The sequence below is a fragment of the Fulmarus glacialis genome, unplaced genomic scaffold (genome assembly GCF_000690835.1).
Source record: "Fulmarus glacialis isolate BGI_N327 unplaced genomic scaffold, ASM69083v1 scaffold38076, whole genome shotgun sequence".
In the NCBI taxonomy this organism is placed as follows: domain Eukaryota; kingdom Metazoa; phylum Chordata; class Aves; order Procellariiformes; family Procellariidae; genus Fulmarus; species Fulmarus glacialis.
In genome coordinates, this window is record NW_009219421.1 from 1,313 (window position 1) to 13,552 (window position 12,240).

The window sequence follows — 12,240 nt, forward strand, 5'->3', positions numbered from 1 at the left end:
AGCCACAGTCCCTTCCCAGCCGCAGGCTCTGCGCAGGGCACCCTGCCGTCCCCTCCCGGGACTCCCCAACAGGCAAGGTGTGAGAGCTGTGGCTGCTGGCCGTACAAAGTTTTTGCTCTGAGGGTGAGGACTTGTGCCTCCGCTTACAAGCATGGTGTTCAAAGTACATTGTTTTCTAAAAGCACTTTCACACTTGCAGAAAAATGTTCAAGCCCTGTAGCAGAGAGAAAGACAGAGAATTATGCCAGGTCTTTTTCTTTGTCTCATGCATTAAACTGAATAAATGCAGTACATTCAAAATAGTGTGTTCAGCATTGTTATGAAAACGTGAAATACCAGTATTCAGCCTCATCAGTGAATCGAAGCTGAAGTACGTAAAAGTCATCTGAATGTGTGCAAAGCTGGCTATTGTTTTCCTTTTCTAAGAGCTAAACTTCCCCTCTCTCTGTTTTGCATGCTTTCAAAATCACCTATCACAAGGTCTCCTGGTACTTCCTGATGCCAAATGGTTTGATTCTGATTAGCTGGCAGGGTTTTATTTGTATTTCTCAGTTTTACTCCCAAGGAAATGTTTACTACTTAAAATCAAAACTGAAAACATTGAACGATAAAAATGTTGATTTATCTGTGAGCAAAGTGTTTCTACTGCAATGTACATCATGTTGCTATCCAGGAGCAAATTACACAGGAAATTATAGCGTAACTAGTGTCATAAGTTTCATTGTTGCTTTTTAAGTATAAGTTTCTAGTGAAGTCTTAGCTTTTAGGGTATGCAGCTATAATATCGTAGCCCAGGATTCAGGGGCAGTATTTAGGTCTTAAATCTAAGAGCTCATTAAATTACACAATTATTGTAATTCCGCCTTCACAGCCTGCTCTGGCTATGTTAGCCTATAGTTTAGGGACTACTGAAAGGTGATTCCTTGTTTTGTGCTCCTCATGTTCGGTGTCTTCTAGATTTGCCACCACAGCTAATGTTGGCAGGAATGTCAGCAATGTCATCAAGATGACAATGTCATCAGGATAACAATGCTTGACAATCAAGATCAATGTCGGCAAGAATCCACTGGACATTGTATAAAAAACAGGCTTAGTGAACTGAGATATCATCCAAAAGTGCTGTTTACATGACGTTTTACAAATATAAGACTGCCAGAAACAGGGAGCTTCAGTGCCCCATTCTCACGAAATGCTCTCTCGTGCTGTTGCTGTAGCTATGGAATTGCTGGGTCTACCAATGTGACAGGAGATCAAGTAAAGAAGTTGGACATCCTTTCCAATGACCTGGTGATTAACATGCTCAAGTCATCCTTCAGTACATGTGTTATCGTGTCGGAAGAAAACAAAGATGCTGTGATAGTGGAAACTGAAAAAAGGGTTAGTAGATTTAAAGGTTCTCCCTGCTTGATTTCAAATCAGCCTTTACAGGTGTACTGCTTCAGATCTGAGAAACTGAAACCGCGCTAAGAATTTCAGAAAACGTACTTTTCTATATTGGCAAATGAAGGGGGGGGCGGAGAGGGGGACTGGTGGAGAGAGTGTCAGTCAACATTTGTCCTTTCTCTTATTTCTGCTCTCGAGACTGATGTTTGTTGTTTTTATTTTTTTTCTCTGTTGTTCTTCCCCACTTTCTTTTTTTGCCATGATTTCCTAATTGTGGAGGAAACTTATTTCTTGTTTATCCCATCTGATCTCTGGAACTGTGCTCTGAATCAGTCAAGCCCCTTTGTAAAGTAGCCTTGTCAGCAGGACACTGAGGAGCTGTTCTGTGCAGGTCAAATCTGGAGTTCTTTAATTCAGGCAAATTCTCCCTGAAGCTCATAAAAGACTTAGCAACAATGAAACAAAAATAACTTTTACTTATTTATAATTTATTATTCTTTATATTCACAAGTCTGCCTGCACTTGTTGAGTGATAGTTCCTTTTTCTTAGCTAGCATTTTGGTGTGGTCATGTAAAAATCTGAGTAAAAATTTAGTGAGAACGAATAACTAAAACATAATTTAGAATGTATAATAATGTTTGTTTTGTCAAAGCCATTCTCTCTTTCTCTCCCTGTTGAGAAATCTTCAAAATTGATTTTATGGGCACCGGATGAACAAAGATTGTTTTAGAGCTGAACAAATATGATCCTCAAAGGTCACTGAGGGAGGCTCAGTGTTGATGCTTTTCTAAACTAAATGTGAGCTAATACGGTGTTTTTATCAGAATTCCTACCCAGAATGCCTACCTGCAGAGTGGAGCATTGCTGGACTTAAATAAGTTTCTGGCATGCAGAGTGAAATCAAACAAAAAGCGAATAAACGCTTGCTGTTGTTACATGTGATTATTAAAACGACTATGGATAAAATAAGGGGAAAACAAGCTGTTTAAAAGGTACAGTTGATTCAGCTGTTTTTCCTATACTGGCAATTTCCTGTACCTACAGGAATCCGTAATACAGCAACAGGCAGGGACCATTCTTTTTTGCAGGGTGAAAAACCCCCCAAAACCAGGATAAGACCACAGACTGGCTAAGGTAATTTCTAAGCATCTGTTAATTCAGTGCACAGAGTTTCATTAAGGATTTTAAAGCGGAACATGCAGTAAAGTGAAATGCATAGTTTATGAATGTCAGCTGTTAAAGGCCTTTTTAATCTCTCTAATTTTAACGCTACGTGAAAAAGGCTGATCTTCATTTGTCTTTTTCCTTATAATTCAGAAAGCTGTTTTGTTAGAGATGAGAAAGTGTAGCCTACATGGTAGATATTCCAGGATGTCTATCAAAATGGATTGGCATTAGTTAAATAGATGAAGCTAAACTAATAATGAAAAACTATTCTTTTTTTTTCTTTTTAACATTAAAAATTGCATAGGAAAACTTCACCTTTTCCATCTCATCATCTATTGCTTACTTTAAAGATTTCCCAGCTTCTGCTGTGGCCCAAATCACACAGTTGTAGTCAAGATGAAACCTGGGCCAGAGAATTTCTAACATTTTAATTCCGTTCCTTTATAATCTATAAAAGCCTTTTAGTTTATCTTGCTTTGAAAGTCTCTGAGAAAACTTACCTACTGAAGTATTTTTATTTGGGGGAAGTGGGTAAATAATGTCACTAATCTAGTTCCCTCTTTTGTATTTTCTAGGGTAAATACATAGTCTGCATAGACCCTCTAGATGGCTCATCGAACATTGACTGTCTTGTTTCCATTGGGACCATCTTTGCCATCTATAGAAAGGTAAACTGCTTTCATGTAGGAGACAAAAAACTATTATTGTGCAGCTTTTGATGAGATATAATTGCATGTGAAGGCTTAATAAAATCTAACTAAACTTGTTTGTGGAAGAGACTTTCAGGACCAGCTTTAAGTTAAATCTGCTATTTCACAGACACTTGTATAAAATATTTGTGAGGGATTTGCATTACTCTCTTAGAAGATGAGGTACCTATACGTACATGGAAGCCTGGCTGATATTTAATTAGCCAGCTCCCTTACAAAAAACATCAGGTCTTAGATTTCATGAATATTTGTGTTGAGAAAAAATACCACGTGGTTGTCATCTACTTGGGGAATGTGTTTTCAGATTTTCTTGTTCTCTGTACTAATAGTCCTGTTAGCCTGAGGACAGGCTTCAAACACAAACCAGAGCTGAAACATGGCATGTGCATTTGAAGTGTCTAATTCACTTTGAAAGGCAAAAACCTTGTCTGAAGGAGCTTGAAATACCAGACTTACATGTCACAAGATGGGGGAAAAAGTAAGTCGGATAAAACACACCCAACTGTCCATTTTAATCATCTTTTGTATGTGTCATACATCCCAAAGTAAATATTTTCAACTTAATTTTTGTATGAAGCAAAAGAAAACAAAAAAATGCCAAGTATTTTTGATCACCTGTGAACTCCGTGAGTCATGTTTCATTGCTTGCTTTTCAACTGTGCCTCGGAGTTTTCCTCTGAGCTGTGTTCATCATCACCTACATGGAGGTACACAGCTCTATATTATCTCCTTAATCCTTTCCTGTTTCCTGCATTCCAACTAGGCTTATACAAGAGCATTTCTATATCAATGTGTTTGTTTCCTCTGTATAATTTGTATTAGTGCATCCACTAGGAATCTCACTTGTGGGTCATGGAAGCATTTGTGCCACCTCATGCAGGGATATGGAGTAGAAGACCGTCCCTCTCCCAGAGAATCCAGTTATGTACCGACTGTAGAAACGAAGTAAAGTTGACTATGCTCCTTCTTATTCTAGATGTCCCCTGATGAACCTTCTGGGAAAGATGCTTTACAACCCGGGCGTAATCTTGTGGCAGCTGGTTATGCTCTCTATGGGAGTGCCACAATGCTGGTACTGGCCACTTCTGCTGGAGGCGTCAACTGTTTCATGCTGGATCCGGTGAGAATGTCTTCTGTTTCTTTGTTCCTTTATTAGGTATAACAAGGTATTGTCCATAAGAACGGTTTGTTGCCAAAAAAATCACACAAAGGAGCAATTTTCAAGCTAACGTGGAGAAGTGAAGTACCCTTAATAACCCATCAGCAATAATGTCAAGAGATTTTTGCATTCTGCCTGCCCGCTATGTGTGATTCAACAATGTGAAAACAGCCGAGTCAGTGAAGCAAATATACAGCATGTGCCAAATCATGTGATATTTAAACTGAGCTGTTTTCTGCAATGCAGAATGCCCTTTAAGACTTGTTTGTTTCTTCCTTAATGCTAGGACCTTAGTAAACCAGAGAAGCAGAAATATTTAATCTTCTTCTGTATTTTCAGATCCCACCATGATGTGTAAAAGAGTAAGTGACGTGTGTGGGTGTGTTTGATGTTCTAGCACACATTAACCGTATGAATTTTAAAATAAAAATCATATTGATCATAGCAGAAAGTAGTTTGCTTTAGTGACCTGTTTTTTTGTAACCAGTTAGTCAGGCTGTGCCACCTGCCAGTATTAAATTTTTAGAACCTGCAGTAGTCAAGCAGCAGGAAATACAACTTGGTGCTCCCTGTTAAGTGACAGGCTTGAGTAGCTGCATGTATTTTTGTCCATATTCAGATTGCAGATTTAACTTTGAGCATGCGTGCATGTTATTTTGTTTATTTTTAGCACTAACTTGCAAATTTACTTAGTGAAAACTAAACAGACCAACCCTTGGTTACAGAGATTGGCTCTCTTGACTCCAGGCTTCCAGTTAGCCCAAGCTAAGAGAAACTGGAATTTATTAATATCGACAGCTGTTTGAAGATGTTTATGCATTGCTTCAACCGGCACTCTCAGTTTTCGAACTCCTCAGAGCTGTACTTTTATTGTAAGCCTAGCAAAAGAGTGGAGAGCTAAATAACTTTACAGGCAACAGCATTTTTTGGCATAGAAAAGTGATAGAGAGCTGGGAATGGTAGTGTGAAGAAGGTTGCATGACCCTAGGATTCATGCTCTGTCTGTGTTTTATGGATAAACAAAACACTTCACATCTAGACTGCAAATAGCCACTTTTTCGTAGGTACTGAATTATTAAAGAAGGTGGCAGCTGCAGTAAATTTTTCCCAAATTGTGTGTATGATTGGTTTTTGCCTTGACTTGTAAATAAATGAGAAATTAACGTTAACAAATTGTTTTTCTTTCTTATTGTTAGGCAATTGGAGAATTCATTTTGGTGGATAGGGATGTGAAAATCAAAAAGAAGGGAAATATCTACAGTCTCAATGAGGGCTACGCTAAATACTTTGATCCTGCAGTCACAGAGTATCTCAAAAAGAAGAAATTCCCTGAGGTAAAAGACCCTGTTTAAGAGAAACTTTGTGATGACAAGCAAAACTCGTAATTTCCAACTTTACGATCAATCACTGTCTCATGCACTGTTCAGAGCTTGTTTTCCTTTCTTGTCTATTTAAAATGTATCTTCATGTAGGTCTGATAATTAGAGCAGCAGTTGATGTGACCAGATATTTTACCATCCTTCAGTATTGCACTGCACCTCTTTCATATTTTTTGTTCCTTTCTTTCTTTTTTCTTTTCTTCTTTTTTTTTTTTTTTTTTAATCTTCCTTCCTGGCTGGGGGCCTGAGTAGTGGTGCTGGCGGCAAAACTGGGCATTTGGTAGTCAAGTAGAGAGGAAGTCTTATTTGGTGATGAAGAAATTTGATCGACACGTGTGTTAGATTGCTGCTTCCTCGCTGCAGCGTCCAAGTAGACGGAGAGCCGCGTGGGGATGGCCGTGGGTCATTGCTCAGTGGTAGCACTGGCTGGGTCCTGAGGGGGCTTCTCACTTGAAAAGCTAGTGTAGTTTCAGGGTCCGCTTTGTGGTCGTGCAGTTTCCTGGTGTCAGGAGGCCTGAAGCTCTGCCCGTAAAAATCGTGTCTGTTCTCATGCCTTACGCCTGTCATCAACGCAGTTATTACGTCGACAATGAAGTGTAAATATTTACTATTGTTAAGTGTTTGTGTCCCTTCTTAACTTCCTGATCTTGCTTTGAACAAAGACTGGTGTTTTCATCTGGCATTGTGCCAGGCTTAAGGTGTTATTTATTTAGATATTAAAATGTACTCTCTGGAGTATAATAAGGAAATAATATCAGTAGTCAACTAGTAACTTTTTTGTACCAAAAAAGTTGTACGAGCTGGCAAAAATGGGTAGAAGAAGTAGGAGAAATAACTTCTTTTGCTCCTTGATATTTTTTTCTGCTACAAAAGGAAAAACCCCAACATCAATTCCTAGCACTTGATCTTTTTGCTACTAGAAATGCAGAATTTTCCAGGGGTTAGAGCACCGATGGAGAGCTGGGATGCATTTTCTATTGTTGGCACTGCCACTCACCTATGCTGAAATCTTCTGTCCGTCCTTTTCCTTGGATTTTCCCAATTAGAAAATGAGGAGGAAACTGAAATTTTCTCCAAAACTATTTTGAATATTATCAATGAATCGCAATATGGAGGAGTGAGATGTTAGGACCACTAAGGGCGGGGAGGGGGGAGATTACCCTGATGTGCTCAAAAGTTACGTTTACTTATATGTTTTTCTGTAGGATGGCAGTTCACCATATGGTGGGAGGTACATAGGATCTATGGTGGCTGATGTGCATCGCACGCTGGTGTATGGAGGAATCTTTCTGTATCCTGCTAACTCCAAAAGTCCCAAAGGAAAGGTAAACCTGAATAAGCCCAGTTATAGAAAATGTTACATTATCTAGATGTTTCACTATGACAGATCAGTATTTTGACTGCAGAACATGTTTTTTATAACTTGGTAGCTTGCATCACTGGTGTGTGGGTACGGCCACCCCTTACACACTGTCACGAGTGACAGCAACCTGTTGTCAGACACCTATCTTAGGGCTGCTGCTAACCTGTTTCAACTGTACTGACTTCTCTTTATCCCCAAACATATTCAGATTATGGAACGTACCAGGGGATGTGCTGTTCAGACAGGCTTCTCTGTACCATCTCAGCCCAAACAGCGCTGCCCCCAACCAAGCGAAACATTTCAAAGCAAAGGAAACAACCCGCATTACCCTGAGATTCCTATTACAAGCTAGGATGTAAGAAGCCTAAATGTAGTGCGCCCCTTACTAGATGCTCTGCCAAAGAGAAAACCACTTGCATCTTGTACTTGGTAACACAGCCTCATCTGGAGGAACTATGCCTGGCTGCCTCTGCCAGGACGACAGTCACTCGGGGAAGGTCAGACACTTAGAGGCTGACAGGGGGACTGTTTATTTAGCAAAGACCTTTCATCTGTTTTGTAATTGTCCGTAAATTATTGCTTCAGGTTGCAGATAAGATGCAGTTATTTATTAGAGAAACCTAATGGCACACTCGGGGCCAGTGTTTTTCTTTCTTTTCACACAGGCCTACGTGGTGTGCTGCCTTGTTAAAGGTTGTGTCTTACATACGAGCTTTATCTCTGTGTAAAGAGCACAATGTAAACATGAGATATGGAGAAAGCACTCATATTAGGCAAATCCAGTATTCACTGCGTTCTGCTTAAAAGAACACAATTTCATTTTTGAGTCAAAGTTTATATGAAATATGGAGTACTTGGAGTGTTGATTGGTTTTAAATCAAATGCCAAATATATTTACATTCCATGATTCCAAGCATTGCCTGGGCTGACGATTGCCATTTTGATTTTTGTCTTCTAGCTGAGACTTCTCTACGAATGCAATCCTATGGCGTTTGTTATTGAGAAGGCTGGGGGAATAGCAACAACTGGGCATCAAGCAATACTAGATATAGTGCCTGAGGATATCCACCAAAGAGTGCCTGTTGTCTTGGGATCTCCTGATGATGTGAAGGAGTACCTTGAGATAGTCAAGAAGCATTCAGCTAAGTAAAGAAAGCTTGCTGCAGTCACTGTGCGGATGGGAAGAAATGCCTTTCAGCTCAACCAAAGAACCTGCTGCAGTACTGCAAGACTGAACTGCCTGACCTCTGTAGCAGGAAAGCAAATGAGCCATATTTTCATAAGATTTTTTAGAAGTGAAATCTTGTGCAATTGCACTGTGCAATGAAAGGCATTAAAAGATCACATTAAAGGAAGCACTAAAATTAAAAGCAAGGGAAAAGTATGTTTGCTTTTTCATTTATCATTTGTGATTACATAAAAGCCACTGTGCTACAACGAACTACTGCATTGCATTCAATAACTAGGGGAAGACTCAACTTTCTCAGACAAGCTACAGACTATTACCAGAGTGTCTGACTCTGTCCTCTTCTAAAAATCTTAGGGGGGGGAAGTCTTGCAGCCTCTTACAGTGAGTGACCTTTCTTTTTACACTAGACTGACCAGTGTCTAGTTCTTTGGCAATAAATATAAATGCTAATGTGGACACCTTCACACGTTGTTTCTAGTCCCCAGAAGTTACTTATTGTACTTCAGTCTGGGCTTATTCTGACCAAGAATTAACATTTGTGAAACATGTATGTTAGTGTGTGTTACTTCTGACACATACTGTCAATATTGCCAGTTGGCACTTTATCAGATCCAGTTACAGAAGGATGGAAAATGACATTTTGGTGTTGGATTTTCAATTGGATAACGAGCATGTGTAGACAGGTTGGTACCATTCTGCTGTGATGAGCTGGCTATATTTGCCAGAAATTAACCTGCTTGCTTGATGAAAAAAAGGAACCTATGTGTTGCTAGCAACCCCCACCGGGTGTTCTTTGTGTTATTTTGGGAGTGTGCATTATCATGGAAAAGGATTCTGCTGCGCAAGCAGAATTAAGTTGCGAAGATCCCCACAAAGCATACTGACATTTAATATGCTGATTCAGAGCATGCTGCTGGGAACACGTTAGTGCTTGGGAGCTAGACGGGCTCTCCACCTGTCTGGGTACAGTTTATGGCCATGGCTCACCAGCTTTTTGAATCAGTCCAAAACTGCAAGCCTTTGACATTTCTCACTGCCCATTTACCTTCGCCGAACTCAAACTAAGGGGCATGTGGATGTCGCTGTTGGGTAGAGTGCCACTGAACATTCACTCAAGCCATGGTCTGGGAGCCCCTGTCTGTGGGTGCAATGAGCTATGCATCTGCTCGTCTGAGGATTTTGGATACATCAGTGCGGGTGGCCTGTCTGAGCTTGGTTCTTCTTGTAAAACAAGAAGAAAAGAGTGTGGGGGAAGCTAGAGGCCATGGTGCGAAGGCGTGCTCTGTGAGCGCTCACACACAGAAAAACCTGGGGGCCCTTGTTCTGACGCAGCTTGTGTTTGGGGCATTTGGAGGCATGCTGGCAAACCTTAGATATGCATCTGTTCTCCAAAGTGATAGGGGACAAGGTGTTTCTGCCAGGGACTGAATAGCCTAGTTTCTGCTGAAATGCTGTTTCCGATGAGGCTTTGTTAGTAAAGACAGGGCTTTCAGGGACCTGAGCCCTTAAAGGATTTGGACAGATCTGCACTGAGCTCTCCTTCTGCTGGTGCACTTGCTTTTCAGGGCCTAAATCTGGCCCTGCACAGGATCGGGCTCCTCCGTAGGCCAAACTCTGCTCTGGGAAACGAGCAGGCCATGGCTTACGTACTTTGTCTGATATGCACCTGCAAAATCAGGCACCCCACAAACAGCAACCATACTGTCTAATTTCTGATTAATTCCCCTCTGGGAGAAGGCTCAAACCCACATCTCCCAGCGGGGTGCCCTTGCTGCCAGTCTGGGGGTCAGCCTGGAAGGAGAGGGTTGACTGTCCGGAGCTGTGAGCGCTGTGCCATGACGTGGGAGAGGACTTCATGCAACCAGAGAGGGAGTGGAACAGCTGTGTGCTGGGGGACTCCTGTGGCCCGGGCTTTTCTTCACAGGCTGCTCCTTCTTGCGCTAGGACCTACGCTGCTTCCTCTGCCCCTTCATGTGAGCAGCCGACCACTGGGATGTGGCCATGCTCTCACTTTTGTAAAAGAAAAAAAATTCAATCCTTGCATCTGTTTTGTCTTTTCATCGTGATTTCAAAAGAAACAGCAAGTGTCTCTCAGTTTTTGATGAGGAGGGAAGGTGCTAGGAGCGGCTAGAGATGCCTACCTCACACTCTGAAACACTTCCCAAAGGAATTGCATATTCCTATCCAGAGCATCTCCTTGCTTGCTGGCTCTAGCACATAGCCCATAGCACTTTTAAAAGCTCCAAGCTCACTAAATCAGCTACAGCAGGCAGCATGCTGAGAAGGACTCTAAACCTCTCTGAGGTTCTGGATGCTGCTCCTAGAGGAAAGTGCATGACTATTGTTGTCGTGCACAACTTTTTTAGATCCTTAAGTTTTTAATTTGGCCATTCCACAGAGCCGTAGCTGGACACATTTTTGTATTTAATACACTAAGCAGAGGATAGTCGGAAGCCCTTACAGCTTTTCTCCAGCTTTCCATGTATCAGTTTGGACTACAGTGCCTCACTAGTCTGTTGGCACAACTTGACAGACGGTATCCACAGCAGCCATTTCTGTCTAGTTATAGTAATTCCTCGGCTGTATTCTGCCCTCAGGGTCTTCAGGAATCCCTGGGCTGCATATATCTATTTTTAAGACACCATACTGGCAGCAGGTAAAGGTTATAGAAGGTAAGGCAATACTGCCTGTGTTTGCTAGTGTTTCGGTTTTGGGTGTAGACTGACATTTTATGCTTAGCATTTTTCACATTGTGAGCTGGGTTTTTCTTTCTATCTGTAAATACGTAAGCCCACATTTGATCGGCATCTCCCTGTAGCCACCAGCGGGGAGAACTATTCAGTAATCTCCTCCCACAGCCCCTTTCAGAGCTCGTCCTCTCTGTCGACGAGGGGCGGGAGGGTTGGTTTGTCACAGGGTCCAGCTCCAGCCCCCGTGGCGTTACTAACCACTGCCCCGCTCGGAGGATGAACTGTGGCATTTGGCGAAAGGTTGCTGGCTCCAATTTCAGCCGGCACCATTCAAGCGACTAACATTTGAAATCAGTTAGAAGAGGTGTCACCTTTAAGGCACAGGGCTAGCCTATATGCCAGTGGAAGTGTGAATCATCCCTGAGAACTCTTGTGTAATCTTTACATTAGATGGCAAATCTCCCACAGATCTGTCAAATGGAGGTATTTATTTTTTTAACCTTTCTATGTCGTTCCAACCCATCTTACTGAGCGGTTCTTACGCTTATAAAGAATCATCACACATTTTTGAAACAATCTGATTTCTCCCCTCCCTCCCATTAAATGGCAATTATTTATGTAGCTTAATCATTCAGTCTAATCATTCAGGTTTTTATCATTCAGTGGGATCACAGTGTTTATCAAAACAGGGTAAAGTTTTCATGCAACCCAGTCTTATGCCTTTATCCAAGTTTTATTCTTTTATTTCTCTTCTTGCTTCACTGTTGGCTGCAATATTTCTGAAAAGCTTGGGTACAGACTCTGTGTTCTTTACATATTAGTGTAAGTTAAGTTCTTATTGAAGGAGTGTTATTTGAGCAGCAGCTCAAAGCATTGTGCTTTATACATACCAAAAAGTATCCAATACCCGTAAAAAGCATTTGGGGATTTTTCAGTTAAAAAAAAATACAAAAAAGGCAAATAATGAACTTCTTAGCTCTGAGAACACCCTTTGAACCACTAACTCCAAAACAAACTTTCTGTTAGAAGATGATCTGAACTTTGTCTTTTTGACCAGTGTAAAAGATCACTTGGAATCAACAGTAAAGTAGATCTACACGTGATGTTTTGACAAATGTTAGAAGCCATAGGCCAGCCCCCACCCCATTTCTTATTTGCTAAATTATTTGGGTATCCCGATGGTATTCTAGTTACACATT

General features: G+C 41.2%; 1 protein-coding gene across 1 annotated transcript; it reads left to right on the forward strand.

Annotated features, from left to right (window-relative positions):
* Positions 1-1,214: 1,214 nt before the first annotated feature.
* Positions 1,215-8,537, forward strand: LOC104078656 (fructose-1,6-bisphosphatase 1-like; the record flags this gene model as incomplete). The annotated part of the gene is made up of 6 exons (XM_009580369.1): positions 1,215-1,377; positions 3,127-3,219; positions 4,238-4,381; positions 5,617-5,754; positions 7,005-7,124; positions 8,121-8,537. Coding segments are annotated over 6 exons (850 nt in total), but the record flags the coding sequence as incomplete, so codon positions are not given.
* Positions 8,538-12,240: the final 3,703 nt, after the last annotated feature.